The sequence below is a fragment of the Phlebotomus argentipes genome, unplaced genomic scaffold, assembly GCF_947086385.1.
Source record: "Phlebotomus argentipes unplaced genomic scaffold, Phlebotomus argentipes genome assembly contig_6, whole genome shotgun sequence".
In the NCBI taxonomy this organism is placed as follows: Eukaryota; Metazoa; Arthropoda; class Insecta; order Diptera; family Psychodidae; genus Phlebotomus; species Phlebotomus argentipes.
In genome coordinates, this window is record NW_026776145.1 from 1,525,999 (window position 1) to 1,548,095 (window position 22,097).

The 22,097-nt window shown below is 39.8% G+C and overlaps 1 protein-coding gene across 14 annotated transcripts in view; it reads right to left on the bottom strand.

Moving 5' to 3' along the window:
• LOC132265379 (maternal protein pumilio) overlaps nt 1-21,957 on the bottom strand; it is a 106,044-nt gene extending 84,087 nt beyond the window's left edge. For 2 of the 14 annotated variants that reach the window (XM_059766020.1, XM_059766012.1), the window contains exons 1-6: nt 21,399-21,957; nt 19,619-19,889; nt 17,624-17,995; nt 1,327-1,553; nt 960-1,095; nt 168-289 (exon numbers count right to left, since the gene is read on the bottom strand). In XM_059766020.1, the coding sequence (XP_059622003.1) occupies nt 168-289; nt 960-1,095; nt 1,327-1,553; nt 17,624-17,995; nt 19,619-19,804 (1,043 nt within the window). In that variant the 5' untranslated portion in view covers nt 19,805-19,889; nt 21,399-21,957. Of the gene's footprint in view, nt 1-167; nt 290-959; nt 1,096-1,326; nt 1,554-3,718; nt 3,794-10,315; nt 11,628-11,648; nt 11,676-12,186; nt 12,378-17,623; nt 17,996-19,618; nt 19,890-21,398 lie in introns of those variants that run through there. The other 12 variants (XM_059766118.1, XM_059766109.1, XM_059766100.1 and 9 more) reach the window with 12 other exon arrangements.
• Between the last annotated feature and the right edge of the window lie 140 nt (nt 21,958-22,097).

Consider the following 22,097-nt stretch of genomic DNA (forward strand, 5'->3'; position numbering starts at 1 on the left):
TACATCTCATATGTATGTGCAATTGTGTATGGAGCTCTTGGAGCACCACTTGACTCTCAAATTGCAATGGAGGCGCCTGGTGTCATTATACAAGACGTTTATGGGAAATGGAGACGCCTGGTTGTTACATCAAGTGAGGGAAATTTTCTATAAACCCATCAACTTACTTAAATCCTTTGTCATCATCTATACCATTCACGACAACTCCATTTGAAGAGTTCACTTGATCCTCCTTCTTGATGCCATTCGCGTCAAACGGCGAATTTGTCTTCTCCTTATCGTCTGTCGACTGCAAAAACAGATCACAAATTGTGTATATTTTGTATTCACAAGCTTCTCTTTATACATATTTCACTTTTCTTTCAAATCAATGTGCATTTTTATTACTGACTGGCTCATAAAATACCACTCGTCATTGAATTCCGTTGCAATTGTGATTAAAAACATATTCAACCCATTCATATTAGCATAACTTTAGTTGCTTCTCTTCGAAAAATTGAACAAATTCATATGGAAATAGAATAACCCTATTTCCTCTCGTTCAAATCAACTCTTCACAACTTCCTATTGATTTTTACTTCCTCCACAAAATACACATTGCAAAATTGCCCACACTTGAGAACATGTCGTGCATTCTTCAAGTCATCCTCAAGTGAATGCCACACATTTTCCCACAGAATAAACTAATAAATAAGGGCATGTTCGTGCATTGTAACCAATTACAGAATTTCCCTAGAGAAACTATAGTAATACCATCATTGATCCACTTTTATTGCGTGGAATTACCCTGTAGCATTTCCTTCCTTCCTTTCGCGCCTTCTGACGGTTTTTTCTCGACCTCCCACGCCAGGCGTTTTCCTCTTGTGCACTCTCAAATATTTTCCATTCAGAAATTCTACACACATTTCATTTCCCTCAAAAGTGAAACATTATTATGGGAACACTCTGGTAAATCATACCTTGTCAGAATCATCAAATTTTAAACTCCTCAAACGTGGTTCCAAGCTCGCAAGAGGACTCTCCTTGTTGGTGGGCGAACCACCAAGCACATATTCTACCATTTTTACACCTAAGCCACCAGTTGAATCGCGCGGACTGTGGAGAGAGACACGAGTAAAAGTTATTATTATTATTCATTCGCCTCTCTTTTTCACCTTCAACTCTCCTTCCTTCTCCAACCATCAGTATAAGTGTCAAAGACGAGAAATAGGTTGAGTTTTCAATCTTATGGACAACACTATGATGGCAAATGCCAAGCTGATGATCCACTTTCTAAGACTCTCTCAACAGTTTCTCGCCTTATATTTCTCAACACTCACAACCCACCTGAGAATGCCAGTACTTCCAGTGGAGTTGGTCTCCGGTGCCTGCTGAAATGTCCTTCGCGGTGTCAATATTTCACCCTGGGTAGACCATGTGGAGTCGCGCCACACCTGATGCTCAGGCCCACCGTGGAGCTGCAGCGGCGCCAACGGCCCACTCGTTGCACTTGGAATTTTCATATCGCCAGGACCTCCTTTCTCCCACAACTTCTTTGCGGCAGATGTGGTGATCTGCAAGGTGGAGGAAAAACACAACACGCTTTATAATTAAATGCTTAATGAATTTCCACACTCGCTCGTCTCCCACTGCAATTTGCATACTCGCAAACATCCAAAATGGCCCCATTCTCGCTCGCGCATCCCCCAATAATTCAGCCACAGCAGAATCATCGCACGGGCATATTTGGAACAGCAGCAAATAGAAAGATCAATGTGTGGCCAGCAGTGTTGAGAGGAGCAAAAACAAATCACGCTTATCTAATAGTTGTGCACTTTAGGCGAAAATTCGCTCCGTATGTGCACACATAAAGAAGATCAGCTCTTGATACAACATCAGGAGAGTTTTGTCTTTATCGCATCGATACAGGGACAAAACCAGGAGAGAGAAATAGATTTTCACGATAGTTTGCGTGTGTGTCATTAACATTCCATAAGGTTCATTGCACACAGAATGCTACAGCACACATATAGTAGATATTCTATGCCTTTTATCTCAACTCCATCACCGTAGAACCGGAGCCGGTCACAAAAACTATGACTCTCTCCTCTCTTCTCATACTCTCCAAGAAAATACAATTGCAATCCCTATAGATACATATATATTTCACATTGTTGCCTACTTTATACACACAATTATGTGAAATATACACAAGATTTTTGCCTATCTCTCTCTTTCTCTCCGCGTGCAAATGGCATTCCAGTACAGCACAAACAAAACACGGCAATATCGTTCTTCTAATAATGCTGATGATACCTTGTTTCATATGTATATTGCCACTTTATATTGCACATGGCAAAAAATGTATTGTATGTAAAAGAAAGAGAGAATGAGAAAAACAATATAAAAAATTATAGCTACTGCAGAAAAAAATGTAAACGAGATAGAGAATAAAATGCATCACAAAACTCCACCAAGCGTGGTATATGCATATTTATTTATTCATTTTATTATCCAATCTCGTCTGCATTTCTCTCAAATCTAGAATTCTAGTAGAATCTCATAAATTTATGTAGAAAATTGCTTCCATTTTTTATGAATTCAAGACAAATATGGAATAGTTTTGAGAAATGAAATGTAAATTTTCAGTAATTCACTCTATTTTTTGTTTCAAAACACCCCATAATTTAAAAAGCAAGTATTAAATCATTATCCAGGAGATATTTACTGGACTATGAGCTTCTAAAAACATCAATTGTCAATCAAAATAACACATTTGACGTGATTTCATCTCAAGCCCACCACTATTGTAAAAAACAAAATCAATGTTCCATGATATGTCAAAAGCTCTCATTCTTGAGACTGTTTCTGTGAAAGCTCCGCAATAAAATGAAATGGCGAAAAACTGTGGAAAGCACAAATCAAGAAACTCATCCACCATCGAGCCAGTTGGCGTTGTTCTCCCCTTTTATGTAAAAAGATCAATCTTCAGTCTAAAAGACTCACTTCTAAATACCCCAACCAAAACACAAAAATCAATCATAATCATTGAACCAGAATTGATGCCAGAAATCATAAGTTTCATGCACGAGGAAATAAGCAAAGAAGCCTCCACTCTCTCTGTCTTTCTTGACTCAGACTGGGTGAAAACACTTTTCTCTCTCTCTCTCTCTCTCTCTCTCTCTCTCTCTCACAAACAATCTCTACTGAGGTTGAGAGACTCAAACACCGGATGACACATTGGAAAATTATACAATTGAACATGTTCTAGCGGTGGGCATTGAATCCACCAAAGGTATGGCACAGAGAGAAGCGGAACATGGCTACCCGGCTTCTGGGAATAACGTGGCCCGGTTATTTTGCATTAAATGCGTCTGTGCTTGCTTTCCGGCGTTTGCGCACCAACAGACTGGATATAACAATAAATAACAAACAAATGGTTGATATTCTGTGTGTTCCGTGGATCTATCAATTGGATGACTTCCTTGACAAATCGACATGATAACAAGTCCAGCATTTCCCACCCATTCAACAGACCGCCCTGTGGCTCCCATCATACTCGACCAAATCAACCGCACAGACACCGCATAAAATCAAAAGCTGCTCAGCCACACAGTCCCCAATTGAGGGGAGACCGCACAGTCATATAGTCGGAGTCAGAAACTTTTCATTACAGCTAATGGCAAAGCAAGCCACCCAAATTAAATGATATCACTTGTGTGACTTTTCGTGTATTTACCATCATGTCCGCTGAATATGTAATAGTTTTGTTCCTCATCACCACCGGAACTATTTATTTAACGAATATTAATGATGATAGCAGATTACTCTCGTCAAAATCGGATGCTCGTATATTTTCATCACCTCTCGTTTCTCTCTCTCTCTGTCTCTCTTTCTCTCATACCATCCCCCATCATCGAGACCGTCTCTCCATTTGCTCTCCCCCATACTAAAAATTCTGTGCGCATGAATATTCTGACAGCATCAAAACATACACATTTCTCATGGAATTATGCTCATTTGCAAAACATTCTGACACAGATTTATATGTCATCTCTAATCATTTTATATTCTCTCTCAATAAATCTACATTTCATGCATCATCTACCCCACAGACAGAGTGAGAGAGCACGTAATATTGCCACAACCATCGAGCTCATTTAGGCACAATATTTGTTAGTCGTTCTCTCACAAATTGTACGAGACACAGTGATAATAATTCCATTTCCGATACTTTTTCTCCTCCATTTCCGGCAATTGAAGAATGTGGGAAATGGCACTAAACATATCACTCATGGTGCACAAATATGAAATCTAAACGAATTAATCTCATTAGACCCCCAAACATGGCCAACCATATGCACAAACACACACCGCAATTTTCCAAACTCCACACAACACCCCAACCAAATGTTACTGAACTTTCCACTTCATTCGCAAATCCATCTAACCAATTCCCTCTCAATCTCACCTCACTGTTGACTCGTAGTAAGAATCCAATTAGGGAATACACAAAAAAAGAACATTTTTGCACTATTCTCACCTCTTTGAGCATTCATTTTCGCAGATTGTGCGAAGAGACCAGGAAAAAAACTCAATGTGGAGATAAATGGAAGTCAAATAGTCTTGAAATACTCCTCTGTCTCTCTCTCTTTCTCTGGGAATCTAGCAATTTATATTATTTGAAAATGAATATTTGATAGAAACAGCCTGTCTGTTTTGGGTCATCGATTCTAGCCAAGGCCATTTAACAAGTATCACCTACTGTGCCGCCCAACGTCTCGTCATGGCAAGTCTCACAGAGAGCAAATAAGAAGAGCTCAATTGATTGATTACATCGCAGTGAAAGAACAAGTAAAAGGAATTTTTCTAAATCATATTATTTTTTTCTATCATTCCTATAATTAACACAACAGACACTCTAATTTCTCATAAATCGACCACAATGATTTGTTCAGGACTTTTTGAAAAATACATCCATCACTCTTCAAGAAGTGAATGAATCTTTCACAAGATTTTAATGGTGGCTATTAATTGAACACTGTAAGCATTGGTCAAGAGTTAAATCGTCTTAATTATTTTAAATACAAATATCCATCATTGTGGCGTCAAGAAAATAGGGGTTCGTGGTCTAATATGTTGAAGAATTTGTTTGCACCCCCACAATAAGTATTGATTAGTTAATGTTAATGCCCTGTTCGTGCGTTCTTCTTTTCTAATTGTGAACCTTTCCACCCATATCAACAGGTACAGAAATACCCACAAATGTGAGTGACAGCAAAAAATGCCAGAAACACTGTAACGATGCTACGTGTAACAGTTTAAAATGATTATTTCTCAGAAATAACTTCGCCTAATAAAGAGGTTAAGCGAGTCCTTTTGCCTCATCACAGCAACATCTCTCGTTGAACTTCAAAAGACGAGATTTCTCAGCAAATTGCTACTATGCCACAGTCATTCTTTGAACATTTCAGTCATTCGCAATCATATATCGCACACAGAAGAAACATGTATAGTAAGTGTGTTGAGGATATTCGTTTTCCAAATATCAAATTACTCATGCTCACTTTAGATTAACTCTGGCACAATACATTTGCGACTGAAAATGTCATAGAGAATCAAGCTCAGCAATAGACAATAACCTAACCAACCCTCCTGAACATGAAATATAATTATGCATACGTGTAATTAATCAATTTTCTGAATTACAAAACAGTTTCTCTCTATACTCTCCATGGCAGTACGGCACGATCATACTGAATATTGAAGATATGTACATATCTACTATGTAATGCCGCCTGAAATAAGGCGTCAACTTAATTGCAAGTATAATAAATAAATAGCACTAAATCCACACAATATAATGTTCCGCATTGTTCAAACTTTAGTTAAATTTGCGAAATTTGCAATGAAAATTTCCATCTACAAAATTTAATAATGAAAATTCAGCATACAATTAAATTTATGTAATTTCACAAAGGCAATCTTTAAGTGCTTTTCCTCACTCACTCTCCCTTTTTTTCTCTCCGTTCCTGTTTTCTTTAATTCTGCCAGAACCAACATTCAAGCAATTAATAGACAAAACCCAGCGGAAGAGATATGCCCGAATAATAGCTTTCACACAATTATTTACATATTAAAAAAAAAAATACATTTCCCAACTCGCAAAAACGCAGAAACACCCTCTGAGATACAAAAATTCACACACCGTACTTCGGGTATCACATTTTTGGTGCTTGCCGTGTTGAAAAAAATATATATTGAATTGTCATTGCCATTATTTCAGCGAGAGATGATGGCCCCATATGTAAATGGTGAGAAAATTCGCTCAGCATAGCAATTTTAATGAAATATGTAGAGCCAATATCTATATATATATATATATAGTCTGTGTCTATACATATTTATGATATTTTCCCATCACATACACCTTGTACATGCCACCCGGCCATTTAGCACAAAGCGCACACACTCATGTGTATGGAGAGTGTCCTGAAAATAGACGCGAAATCGCATATCCAGCAGTTGCTACGATACCAGAAAAGACCAAAAGCCGCATGTCTCTCTCTCATGGTCGACTCTCCGTACTCAGAGTCCCATGCCAACATCTCACTTCTCAGCTACGCAGCAATTCCGGAGCCATATCGAAAGCGCGATTGCAAGTGTAGGTGTTTATTTTAGTAACGTTACCAGTGGCAACCCAATCCAATTTAATATTGTATCGCATTACCCTTCCAATCAGTCGATAAGATTCGCCCTTTATTAATCGAGAATGCACTACTTTTACATCCCATTCAATTTTACCTCACACTTTATCTTCTGCAACTCCGCACAGATAAAAGAGAAATGCATGCAGAGTTTCATTTCAAAGGAATCCCTAATTGAAAACATCTCTCAAGTAGAAAGTGATATCACCTATATTTGTCTTGTATTGTATAAAAACAAGGATCGAAAGGCAAGTCTCGATTTGTTGTATGCAATAGATCAATTGAAGTAAAAAGAAAAACCACTCTTACTCAACCTGAATTAATGTTACGACCTTTCGTCAGAGTTGTCTCAATTGAAAATTACTTCTAACAACTTGCGCATATTCAAACTTTGAAGTCTAAGAACTTAAGGACTTTAAACTTGGCAAGATAATTAAACATTCATAAGATATATGTGTGGTGAACATCAGACTTCTAGCTGTGCATGAAAATTCGCGACACATCGATATGTCCCAGTGCCCCAAACGACCGCATATAATTTCGAGTCACACCAGAAAACCGCACCAATTGACGAAATTTTCCCACAACAAACTATATTTACATGCATAAAAATGACACAAATCAAAAATTACAATGTGAAAATTGTGGTGTGAAAAATATAACAATTTACTGGGTGATTCTGTCAATAATAATTAATATACAATATGCAATGTATATCATAGATTGCACTTGGCAAAACATAGACTTAATCACAGCACTACAACATTAATCAACATGCTCATATTTCACGCTATAATTATTGATTCAATTACACGATTAAATATTTATAGCTATTATTAAAACCAATTTCACATTATTCAACTACCTCTGTTTGTCTGAACACGGAGCACATTTCATTTCTCTTATTTTGACGCCCATTGTTGTGAATCATTGGGCACATAGGCGAGACGCGCAATTTTCATGCAGAAAACAACCAAATATATGAAGGAGTGGGAGACAAAATGAACGATTTTGGGAAGATAGGAAGAGCTTCTTCTCTTGTTGATTTTGTCTCGAGAAAGAAGTTGATATTGAGAAGTTTTTTGAGGATGTTCATAATATATAAACTCTTTCTGCAAAACTTGTTTGTGCGTCACGTACAAAAGAGAACAAGCAGCGCTCTCACTCTCATTTCATATGAAAAGAGAGAACAGAAATAGCCAACATTACTGTTTTTTTTATCAAGTGTCCTGCAAATACAGAGGGCAGAAATTTGCTCCATCCACATTTAATCTAAATGCAGAACAATTGCAATGGGCATCGCAAGTTGAAATGGAGCTGCAGTGCAACAAAAAAAAAGGCCAGGACTATCCCACTTGACGACAAATTCAAACATGCAACATTATTCACACACAAAGTGCAAGCCCAGCGAATATTGTGCATTTAATTTTGCCATCTTTGTCACAAGACACCATCAAGCATAGCCAGGCGCAGAGTGGCTCAGATTTCGGTGTGGTGAAGAGGGAAAAAAGTTCGTGCGGGAAGGAGGAAATAACGATAAAACGTCGATTTAGAGAAGGCAGCGAAGAGGCACAAGAACTCTTGAGGTAAATCAGTATATTATGTGTTTGTTTGTATACATTTCACTGTGAAATGTGTGAGTCTCAGTAATTCATGAACTTAACACACTAAAACCACCTCTATATAAATGCACGACTATTTCACTGTGGTGTTGGCTTTGAACAAGGTTTTTGGCTTTTGCGATTGAGTCAAGGTCGGCCAAGAGAAAATACATTCTCAAAGAATGGCTTTTATACCCCATCTTTTCCCATAATACCAATGGATATATCGAAAGGAATGCTCCAACAGAACTATATAATAATCACATAGAAGGAGAGCTCAATTAAGCATTTTCATGCCATTTCGCAAGTGCGTAATCTCCCTCTACGGCACACACAATAAGCACACACGCATTTACGCATAATACAATTTTAATTCATCACCCTAATCCTCGCACCAATTAAGCCTATGCCCTCTCAACTCTTCAGGCCACATACACACCATTGTTACATCATCCCCGAGACGGATATTAGGAGTGAGCTATTGTCATTCCGCATCATCATGATAAATATAAGGAAGAGAATTCGAAAAGGAGAAAAAGGAAGTACAAAATGAAAAATCAATAACAACCTTCCAGACATTAACACAAACGCAGCTCACAAATTGTACATTCTCCACATTCAATATATCGGTTTCGGCGTTTTCGTTACTTTTGGATATTATATACATACATACATAAGCATATATAGTGCAACATACTTGAAGTTGTACAGCAGAACAAAGCCCAATTCCCAAACAAGACTAATCATCATGCTTTGCTCTGTGAAATACCGAATAATAACCTAAAGCTAAGTACTAAAACATTGAGATACGTTTTATAGGGGAAAAACATGCAATATAGCCATACTGCTATCCAATATCTCACCATTAAAATCCTAAATTCGCTTTTTTTTCTGTTCTACAGTAAACCTTCTTAGCTATGCATGTTTTCTGTGTTCTCATTTCCCCTCGATAAAGCATGAAAAGAACAAATTCGGATCATCCCATCTTTCTATATAAGTAGAACAAGTATCATTCGTAGTCTTATTACTATAAATCGACTCTTGACAAATGCTTCCTCTATAATAGATCAAATCGAATTGATATTTTTTTTCTGGTATTGAAGAAATCATATCAATTCCCTTCCATGTTATGCAATCCTTTACATACAACCCTCAATTAGAATACATTTCCCATCTTCATGGCAATGTAACGAGAAATGCACGATTGGTATATTTAGAAATCGAATCACTCCATCAATCCTTAGTCTTTGCCTTCATTCCACATTCTTCACCGCTTTTGACCTTTTCGCCCCAACCAAACTACTCACGGTTCTCAACATTGTTATAATTATCAACCGAAATACGATTTTTCTCTGATAGAATATACAATTCTACCGTAAAAATACAAATATATCACCTGAGATCAATCACACCCTTTTTTCAGTCGTCTAATTGCACTCAAGAGAGATAAAAGCTCCGTCTTCCCACACAAAAACCATCTTCCCGAAGACAGTGTTATTATTGATTAAGTTATATGCAACAGGTAACATAACAGTAACAACATGAAAATATCCCTTTACCCCATACACACCTCCGCGTCCGAAACCTCATCGCCTATGCGCATCACATCATAAATATTTATGTACATTTCCTTATGAAATACGAAAAAAAAAAAGATTTATGAATAATCACCCATTTTCTCTTCGCATTCACACTGTTTCTGCCTCATTATGCTAAAGTCTCATCACGCCATCAGCACAGACCCCAATGAAAATACCCCCTATTTTAGCGGTGCACAATTTCCCAAGATGTACATATACAGGTCTCTTATGTGCTTATGAAAATATAAATTATTAGTTTGCTGTGAACTATCAAAAGAACGTGTAGCACTTGATGTGCAAAATCATCAAGGATGAAATATTAATAGCATAAATTTAATAACACCATCGTGGCATCACACATTTCATAAATATGAGAATTTTCGTGTATTCACGAGCGCACAGGAGAGCTAAAAAAGGAAGAGGGAAGTAAAAACTGAGAAAAAATTACCATTTCTGGCGTCACTATATCATCACCAACATCCGGTGTAGCAAATACAAACTCCTGAAGGAGTTTCATCCCCAGTGACCGCAACAAATTGCTGCCTTCTCTGTCTTCCGTAATCCAAAAGTGCAAATTACTGTATCTTTGCTCCTCAGTGACCACTTTAATGCGCTTTATGTAGTTGGCAATTGCACTTGAAACAACTTATTTAGCACTCTCACTTGCTCTTCACGCCGGTCGTTCTAGATCGAGTTTCTTCACACACAATATCAAAATGTATATGTATATATATTCTCTTTCTCTCTCATCAACCAAAGCAGGACCAGTAATTCCTCTTCACTGCGCCTTGTGGACTCACCAAAGTGTCAAAAGTGACTTAATTGTTGAAAATTACCAGCTGAAGAATGAACTGTCTATTGCTGAGGATCACCGCACACACACTCTGATTGAAGTTCTTCTCCTCACCCACTTTCCTTCCCCCCGCCAAAATCTCTAATGGGAGGGTGCGTTTCACACTCTCATGAATGCCGATGATGCAGATGAATTTCAAGGCTCGCCAGAGTTTAGACACCATACACAACTATCCGAAAGAACTGAAGACAATAAATTCGTTGCGATGGTAACCACGCATTTATCACACAATGATAATATGCTCGCGCTCTCTCAATTTCTTTCCCGTACTATTTTTTTTCTTGTTTATCCATCCACCATACTTGGAACTTCACTGCGATTCACACACTGAAGTTTAACACCCAACAATTGGAATTTATTTATCTTTAACAAGCCCTCCGTGGCTGGTGTTCTTCTTGGATCTTCCTCTCTTTCCGTCCAACTCTTTCTCTTCACTCTGGATATATTTTTCAACTTCACAATCAGGATTTCATGGCATCTGCCAACAAACTAATTTCTGCCTCAACGGGAAATCTTACCCGGACTCTCCTATCCTTTGAACTTTTTAGTATATCAACTCTCTCTCTCTCTCTCTCTCTCCCTCGCTCTCGCTTTTTCTCTATCTCTCTCCCCTATACAGTCTCTCCTCCAGTTTCTACCGTGAATAATTTTCAGCTGGAAACAGATCAACACACTCAGAGTCCAACAGAACGCAACCACAAAATGATCGTCGTGAAACAAAAGGTTGGAGAACAAAGTGGTGTATGTAATGTCGAGAATACTTGTCTAGAAACTGTTAGATTTTCACTCCTATTAAACTTTTGTACAAAAGAAGTACATTATACACTCTCTACGAGTATTGCAAAATATCTCTCTTTCTCTATATCGTAGGTTATAAAATCCCAGCTACTCTGCACTCCACAGAAGTATCATACAGTTTGAAAATTACCAACTGGACCCACCACTTCACACACAAGAGTCCACAATTTAGCTTACAACTCGAGGGACGAAGCTTTTACAAAACTTTCCTCCACATCATATTTATTCCGAAATTCATCTCTTCACCCTCACACCCCATTCTCAAACCCCAGAGTATGTGTATCTCCGGCGTGATGAGGGTGTAAAAACTTTCTCAAACACTGTCACACAATTGATTTCCCACCCAATAACACACGACAAAATGTATTGATGCATTTTTCTGTCTCCCAAACCTCAAGATATCTCTCCCCTTTCCTGCCCTCCAGTCACACACAACAACTTCTTCCCTCCGCCAATGGCCTGACAAATTCGATTCCAATAGACTTCAACTGTGTTTATATCACTCCAAATTAGCTATTGTCGCCGGACAGCAGAATTATTGTCCTCTGTTTTATTTGTTTTTCCGTTCTATGTCCAAAAATCGAGAGATAAAGACAGAAGGAGAGAGAGAGACAGAGCTTTTTGCTACTAATTTCGTGAACAAAGCAGCATTTAGAGAGAATATTCACAGCTTTTTCCACCAGCCGCCCTCTGTTTTAACAGTCAAAACTACACTGTTGGACCACGCACTACGGATTATTCTACAATATTTTATGTACAATAGTCACAAGCAGAGTAAGAACTCTGATCAGAAATTGGAGACGACCAAGTCAAATTGAATGTTCCACCAGCTCCGAGGCACATTATGTACAATACATACGTGAACATATACCGACGCAGTCAACACAGTGCCACTGTTGTCCAACACAAACTCCACCGACTCTCCACTTTGCGAGATCCCCTCTCTCGCTCTTCCCTATGCACATGGCTTCTGCAATTAATGAACACCTCTATTTTCAGAGAGTCATATGTTCTCCCATTTTAAGTATTGTATATGCCCATTATATATTCTTAAAGAGTCGCGCATCAAGAAAAAAAAGAATCCGACACCCGTCATCGTCCCAGGCAAATACCACACCAAACACAACCAGCTTTTCCTCCTTTGGCACTCGACAGAGATGCTATATGGGATACAAATGGGATCACAAGTGAGATGGAGAGACACATTTCACGCATTTCAATTCAACACACACCCACAGATTTTCCCTTATTCTCTCTTTCCCTCTCTCTCTCTCTCTATACATTGCACACACATTTCCCATCTCACTCTAACCCTCTGTATGTACAATGTATACATCATAACAAAGTAAATAATGTTCCCACATAATGTGTAATGTGTGTTGTGTATAAATGGAAATAACATCTCAGAAAGTACACACAACATATTCCGGGAGATATTCCTACCTTGTCATACCCAATTCGCACTCTCTCACTCACACCCCGGCTCCACATTTTCACATTCAATTGCAACATGGTATGACGAGAGAGGAGAGCCAGAAAAGGACAACCGGCATATGAAAAATAGATTCAACCATACCGGTAGTAGTAAGTATCCACTATGTAGCAGAATGATTTAGCCAAGTGCTGCAGAGAATATTCTATGTGGAAACCGAGTGCTTCTCTACCTAGCAATTCATCCATGCGCTTAGAGAGATATATGCATATTATGTACAAACATGAGCGCAATTCAACGCACACATCACCCATATTCAACTTATGTACACACATAAATCCAGAAATTTCCTAATCATGCTTGAGTATCCATGAGAAAATTCAAACCCGGAAAAATCCACCTTTCTGCGACAAATCCAGAAATAAAATCTTTGCTATCTCACGTCCACAGACTCTCTCTTGGGGTTATAACCAAATGCAGGAACAAAAGACAACAAGAAAGACTGTGGCAAAAGAATTCAACGTGAAAATATAGTGGAAAAGTTGAAGTCTTGTGTTATATATCATATGCCATGACAGAAACAAGAGAAGTGCTCAGAAAAAAAACACACAATCGAGAATTTTCTCCTCCCCCCTTCCAACCCGGATTGCATTCAATATAAAATGGTACATAGGCAGCAAGACAGAAATATATTCTATCCAGAGAGTAATTCTCAAACTGTGCATTACACCATACAGTCAATGCAAATGAACCACTCTTCATCTCAAAACAAACACCATCTTCACTCCTCTCTATATGTTGGAGACTTTTCAGTTTTCTCTCCTTCTCTATACACACTATACACACAGTGTATACTAATATGATCTTTCACCTCAAGCCTACCTAAAAATAAAATCCTAAACAAAATTAAATGCAAGAGACGTCAGTACACACCACAAAATACCTCCTTTCCAGACAACACAGACAGAATATTCTAGTGCAAGCCAGCAACAATATTCACTTCACACAGGCACTGCTCACGGTGTTCGAGTCTGGAGAGAAGAGGGGTGTGTTCAGCCGGGAAATTTACATCAACCACAATTATTTCTCTTTCGTACTTCACCACATGAAAATTCTTTCGTCATGTTCCCTTCCTTCTAAATTCTATAACATTTTGTGCTCCCAATCAACGAATCTGGTAACAGTCTAAAGTTTCACTTAAGTCCTTGCAGGGAAATAAACTATTTTACCTCTTCATATGTTATTATCTAGTTTAAACTATGTTAAAATACCTATTTTGTACGATAAACCTCAATACAAACACCCCAATTTGTATGGGAATTTTCAAATCCTCCAATGCGGATCAATAGTTTGAAAAGGGGGCTAGAATATTTTGAATAGGTACACTGTAATTATACCCCCTATCTATATTTACTGTTTCATTCAATTCCACGCCGCTCTAGAGCACTTTCGAGTTGTTTAGATTACAAGAGGAGATTCGAAAGTTACTAAATTCGAATCATTCACTAAAACACACCAAATTACACTCTATGCGCGCACATCATGCAAAATCCACCCCTTAAATGAGAAGTAAATGTATTGCGTGTTAGAAATTTAATTCCATATTGAAATGACATAGAAAAGAGATCATGTGAGAATTCAATATTTCTAGTATTTCCCCATCCCATTTTGTCTCTTTATAAGAGAAACACACTGTAGTTCTAGGTCAAATTCTTCTCATCGTAAATAACCTTTGTTTTCCATCCCACGCAGAAACTTGAGAAAACAAGAAAACTTTCAGGTACAAAATCCTAAAACAACAGTGTTGATCTAGGATGAATCTTTATGAAAACTTACAGCATTTCACGTATTCATTTCATTATTTATTAACTCCTACATACACATAAGAGCAATACGATACCCAGTTCTATCGCACATCAATATCACTGTCTATTTACTCCACATATGAGTTTGTTTCGTTATCAAATTATCATTTGTACATAATGTGGGTGGGAAAAAATACCATGATTCAAAATATATAGTGCTTTGTCATAAAAATAGTGCTAAGCACCATCAAGTATCACTCTTCTACGCTCTTTTTATGCTCTCGCCCCTCTCTCACACAGCACACATATGGGGTGAAATCGCTAAAGACACAACTCAATGATTTTCCTATATCGCCAAGATGAACCCACTCATTTTCGGACAAAACACTCTCTCGCATCGGACCCAAGAAAGAATAGAATGTTTACAAGCTCAAGATATTTTCTCCGTGTGGGGATTTTATGGGAAAAATAGGTATTTTTTTCCTCTCAAACTTTCTTCACGTTCAAAATATTGAACGCTACCAACCCCCTTTGGACTTCTTGTCGCATATTTACTTATTTACGACGCCACATATTTTCACTCTTTTTCTACACACTCCTTTTCTCTTCTCTCTGCTCGTTTTCTCACTCACACATTTTTTTTTCTCTCGATTAGATATACGTATATGTACGTATATACATATATTAGGATCTTCTTCGCTTCGTCTCCTAAAGCCAAGCAACTTTTTGTGTCATGTCTTTGAACGCAAGGAAATATTTAAGATAGCTAATATGCCCCATAGAATTTTGTACCCCATGTATAGCTTCAAGTGTTGTTATATTCATATGATTATAGGGCTTCACTTCAACATACACTTTTCCACTTCTCACCCCACACAGCCCCTGCTAGAAATGAATAACCGTACCCGGGCAAGTCAATGACGTGTGCAGAAGATGAAAAAGAAACCGTAGGGTACAAAGTGAAAATCCCACAAGGACACGCAATATCATCTGCAAACACGATTATAAAATTCTCAACAATTTATATGGCAAGAAGCAAAAATTATGCAAAAAAAACACACACACACATTCTCTTCAATTTTATCTCTCCATCTCACGATTTCATCTAGCCACGCAGTGCGGGAAGAGAGGCCATCTTCCAAGGCGAACAACACCCCTTAACAGAGAGTAAGCCAGAGACAGAGTTAATCATTTCTTCTCCTCCAACTTAGCAGCACGTGAATTTCTTAGGAAATCCCCCCTCAACTCATCCGTAATTATTAATGCCATTAAAGCTTTTATTGATGCCCACCACAACCATCGCCGTGTCTCTTCCATGGAGACCATGGCTAAGGACACCGTCGTTAGTGGCTGGAAAACACGCAATCAACAGCCATCGTAATGATGTTCAAGTACAGAATAATGTCTCTGTCAAGAAAGCAAGTGTTGCGAGTCAGACAAACTTTCCTCTCTGATCACTAGCCGGTATTGTTGTGATTTCTGACCAAAAAAACATACTCCTGAGTGTGCAAATATAACACACCAGGGATTGAAACTACACAAATTCTCCGCCACCCACTCATGCACATTATTTCCCTACACTTGATAATTTAATCTGCACCCTGAGACCGAATTAAAATATCATTGGATTGGGGTGTTGAGGAAATGGAATTCTAAATGCTGGAGTAACTTCACTTTAATAGCTTCTTCTCTGTCTGTTTTAGTGACATTATTCTTGCAAATTCTTTCAACTAAATTCTCCGTTTATAATCACAACACACTTGTCATGTCCATTTGAATTCTATTAAAAACTTTTCAAATTCACTTATATTGTGTGTACGTCATGACCGGGAAAAACGATGAAATAGAGTACTTTGAAAAATATTCATATCTCAATTACGTAAATGTCCAGTTTTCAACAATAAAGACAAAACTTATTACTAGATCATTAATTTGAGCCTTTCCAGACTGAAACTACATGGGAAAAACAAGAGGCAATGTATATAAATTTTAAAACATCCCCTACAAACTGCTCTCATTGCAATTTTCCATTGTTCACACTTTTTTTTTGATAAAAATAGTTTTAATGGATTTGTGTGGAAAATTTGTTTGCCTGAACACACTGCACTCAGACAACATAAAAGATGAGAAAATTCGCCCTTCTGTCCTCATTAATATCACAGGATATCACAAAAAAGTATCTTTTTTTAGATCCTCACTAGCTTTGAATGACACATTATGACTTATGCATTTTTAGATGTGCATTTTCCAGCAATGAACCCTATTTCCAAACGAAAAGCCACGTAAATAGTCATGAAAACCTCATCAAGAGTCAATCAAATATTTAACAATTGCTGCTGCAGAAAATTCCGATTTGCAATTCATGTATAAAGAAACATCCTTTGCTCGCTCGAGCAAATGAAAACTCCACTATCTCGCCACTTTAGTGGGACGCGCGTAGTGCTGAAAATCTGCCAGCCCTGCATTGAATCTCAGTTTCACCGCCATGACCGAAAATCTCTCATAAACCCCATGGCAACATTAAACCAGACAATATCGTACCAGTGAATGCATAAATATTGCGCCCATTCACGCTCACATTCTGCACACGTCTACGCCATAAGGGAGAGTCGGGTAGGTTCGGGCACTAATTTGATACAATATTTGTTTGCTTTAGATGATGGAGCTCATGTAAGCCATGCATAAGGCGAAAATTATGCAGAATTTGGCTTAGAGAGACAATTTGTTGTTGCTTCCGAGATTTCTACTCGTCACCAAAGTCGATGTAGTGAGAAAAGGGACCTGCTTCTTGTGGCTGAATCTAACCCGCTCTTCCCCTCTCTATACACTGTACGTAAAATAATCATGGAAAATCAAGTGAAAACTCACCGCCGCAGTGTTCCTTGCTGTCATGTACTGACTCTGCGGTGGCATCACACCAAGATGCGGCTGTCCGCCCAAGTAGACAAGCTGCTCCGTGGGCTTTGGCAATCCATTCATGTTCTGATGGACAGGATCATAGATGCCACCTTGGATGGCGGCCATCTGCATGGGCAGACCGGCCGTTGCACTGCTGAGTGTCTGGTTCAGTATTTGTGAAGTGTTATTAATGTGATTCTGTTGCTGCTGAAGCTGATGCGATACATGGCCCATAATCTGATGTGGTTTGGACGAGTGTGGCGGTGGCGGTGGTGGCAGGGAAACACCACCCCCGCTATGGCTTGAATTCATCGGTCCATTGTATTTCCACTTGTCTTGATTCTGCAAATTAAGCAAACAAACAACACACTCAAATATCAAATGGGCTCGCTACTTCTGTATCGTTGCTTTTTCCAACCATCTCATCCCTATATTGAAAGTATCGATTGAGCCTTTCAACCTAGAACAGCCCCTTTAACTTGCCCCCCTCGTCGCACACACACTCCAAGTCCTCCCCCAATTTGCTCTCCCCCGTTTCGCCGGCGTAATTAGATTTCCAAGCCTCTCTCTCTCTCTCGACTCCACTCATCTCTTCTCTCTATTCAGAGATGAAGAAACAAATCTTTTGATGAAAACCCACGGTGAATGCTAAACGCTGAAGTTTCCCATTCAATGTCCCTCCATCGTTCAATCATTTTAAAACAATATAACCCCCCGAACAGGGGAGAGAAGGAGATGTCTCTGTGTACAAGTATCATTGGATGACTGCTCAAAACGCTCCGAAGACAAAAATGTCGTGTAATATTTTGCCCTCTCGTCATTCTTCAGATTCTCAACAGAAATGTCCAGGAAACGTACAGTGGCGGTAGTAAAAATACTTCCACATCTTATCGGTTGTAAAAACACACTCTCTAAATGCTCGCCAAAGAGATCTCTATCAGCTCACACTTTTATGCTGATGTTTTCACTCTCCTGTTATTTAAGATAACACACATAAAAATAAGAAAATGTCTTTTCCTTAGGAGAGGAGAAACCTCAAAAAATAAACTCGAATTCATACTGAATTTAGCAAGAGATACAAAAGAAATTAAACATATATTTAAGATATTCTTCGAGAAACGTTCATACAAAAAGCATAACGTTCGCGACAAATAAATGCAACGAGAAGAACTCCTTACGTCAGCATCTGAGAACAGAGGGGCAATTTAATAAGCCCTAAGTCCCCCTTTCGCTACACATTTCCCGACAATTATTCATTGAGGTACGGCCTGAGGCTTTATGCAAATTCTACATCTGTCTAATTACAGCGTGAACGCTAAATAAAGAGGCTATTAAAGGTCGATGAATGAATTTTTCGTGCAAGCCAGAAAGCCTTTCTTCCCCAAAAATATACCCTCCAAACACAACACTGTTAACCATACCCCAAAACACCCAAGGATCATTAAAAACTGTTGCCCATTTCACCCCTTGTATCCCTCCCATAAAATGCGCCAGATAAGAAAAATATTGCAATAAATTCGCACAATTAAGCAGTCATTAAATTATCTTTCAGCACAAATCTAAGCAAAATCGACATCACAGCGAGAAGAAACCCCCAGTGAGATTTATTGTCATGTTCGTTAGTGTTGCGGAGGGAAAATGTGCGGAAATTAAATATCTGCCATGTCTTACAAGCGACAACACAGACGAACCAACCCCAATGAAAATTCTTTTTTCTTGTATCTCCTCCTCTCCCGGGCCCCGATATGTTCACCCAGCAACCAGAGTGTGCGCGCAGGAGAGTGAGAAATATGGGGGGGCAATTGAAATTCCACCACCCCTAAAACTATCTCATCGAGTCAATTGATCGCTCTGCGGCCCCAGGCTGAAGCATTGTACCATTTCACAGTTGACTGATCAAATCGCGCGAGCCGAGGAAGCCACTGTGACGAGAGGAAGAGTCGCAGTCGCGAAGGCAACACTCACCGGAATGACGGCGAACCCCATGTCGATGATGGCATCGTCGCCGGATGCCCAGCGGGGCTGCTTGAACTGATGGAATTCGGGCTCGTGCGAGTGTCGCTGGAACACATAGCCAACCGCCGCGTCGTCCTGGGACCGCGCCGGCGGGCCACGGCCACCGCCGTCATCGGTGCCCCCGAGCAGCTTCATGCCGTTGTCAACGGGTGCGTTGATAAAGTGGCTGTCGTCTGATTTACCTGTCGCCGTTGCGGCTTTCGTTGTTGCGCTGATCCAACTGCAATAGAAGCAATGTGTGCACAAATATCTGTCAATTTCCTTCATTTCCACCACGCGACTTGCAGAGATTTACACATTTCAATTGAGTGGGTGCTTCAATACTCTCTTTTATGCAATGTTGCGATAAATTAACGCAAAGAAAAGAAATGGAAGAAATCAATACGTCAGAATCTCCGTTTGCGGCGAGAAATCGGATAGATGAAAAACGTTAAGCCAAAGATAAATTCTATAACTGAAATTTGATCCTTTCAGCGCTCTCAACGCTCAATAAAATTATAATTACGCAAGATTAAAAATAACTCTATGAGGTTTTTGATTATTTTAATTGAAAAGTTCAATCAAAATCATGCCCTGAAGCGAAAATAATTTCTGAACTTTCATTATATCAATATTATGCCAATTATATATGTGCAATAGTGATAGAATATGTGTTAAAAAATCAGGGATATATTTAAAAAAAAAAAAAACATCACAAAGTTAAGCATATTAAAAAAAAAATTCCTCTTAATCAATTTCTTGAAATATGAATAAACATTTATTTATTAATAACACTTTTCTTCATCGCATCAAAGCCAACCAAAATATACGTGAATTTGATAACTTTTATACAAGTGACAGATGCGAAATGATATCATCTCGGCAAAAATTAGGTTTAATCATGTCCTATAAGAGTTTTGGCTCACTGGATTACGTAGTTGTGCAAGTATCCGCAAACCGTCTCCTGTGTAACGGCGAAAAGCCACACGAGAAACGATAATCCTAACACTTGATGATACTACTCAGTTTATCGGATCAATTTGCTCAAGGATTAATCATTAGTTAATTCGCGAAAGCTGCCTTTATGCTCATCCCTGGGCCAAGGTTAAACTGTAACCTTTTATCCTCTAACTCAGTTCCAGCGTACAATAAAGCGGAAAATTATTTCCTCTAGAGAAGTTTGCACAAGATAAAAGATCCTAAAAGACCAAACTTGTATCCCAAATACCCCCCGGGCAGCCCAGCGAAAAAACCTCACAAGCAATCCATCCTCAATTTCCCCCCCAACCAGGATTACCCCCAGCACAGCATTTTTTTCTGCCGTGTAATCTGCAAACCTCTTTTTCTTGGGCGCCCAAAACGCACAAAATCATTTTGTTGACATCCCATTTGACGAGCGAGAATGTTTGTGACGTCGGAGCACATCAAAACACAAATAAAGCGAGAGAAAAGCGCTCCACCGTCCGGAAAGGTGTCTCCCCCGCTCGCCGGGCGCCGTGGGTGGGGGCACGGGGCGATGGAGGGGCCCGGCGTTGTTTTGCCGTGCGTCAGTGGAGCTTCGCTCGCCGGCCGGGCTGAAACAAACACACCGTCCGCCATTGGGCCACGAGCGCCCTCTGCGCGGCCCCCGGCCGCCGCGCACAAAGGCAACCCACCACAAAGGAAGTGCGACCTCCGGGCGTGTCGCCGGCGGCCTTGAGCGGCTCACCCGGGCGTTCAGGGTCACTCGAGGGGTGGGGGTCCCGCTTACCTGCTTCCAATGGCTGCAACTGTCTCATCCACCCGGGCTCCGAGCTGAGGCCGAGAGCTTGTCGCCGGCTGGATGTGTGCGGCCTGCGGCGGCTTGTTTGAAAACACACGGAAGGCGCGACGCGGCGGCACGGCAAATGTACACAAAACCTCTCGCCGGAGATGGGCAGGCGACTGAGTGATGCGAGATCGTGCGCCGGGGAGCCTCCTGGGCGATCCAGGGACGGCCGGGTGCCTCTCTAGCGCGTCCGCGGCGTCTCACGAAGCCGGAGAGTGCCGGGGTGGGGGCGCACTAGGCAACACCGCGGTGGAGGTCCCACGAAAATTGATTAAACACAGCCCTCACTTGTCCACTCTTGTTCACTCTGTGTTCGTCGCTGTATGCACACCACCGGAGGCACCACGTTTGATTAGAAATTAAACACGGAATTATCACTAACTGTACACAAAGCTATTTACAAGAAAATGCGCTAATTACAACAGAGCTCACTGATTACGCCATTTATTTTTTAGCGCAGATGGTGCTGCTCGTAGCCGCCAAACTGGGGAAAAATGGCGACATGGGTGAGAAAATCGATGGCAATCGATGACAAGTCGATGAATTTCCCGCGATGACAGCCCCGTCGATGAGTCGCGCCAGCGCCGCCGCTCAGGACTAAACAGAACCAAAACCGCTTTTAGTACACGCATTCAAACATTC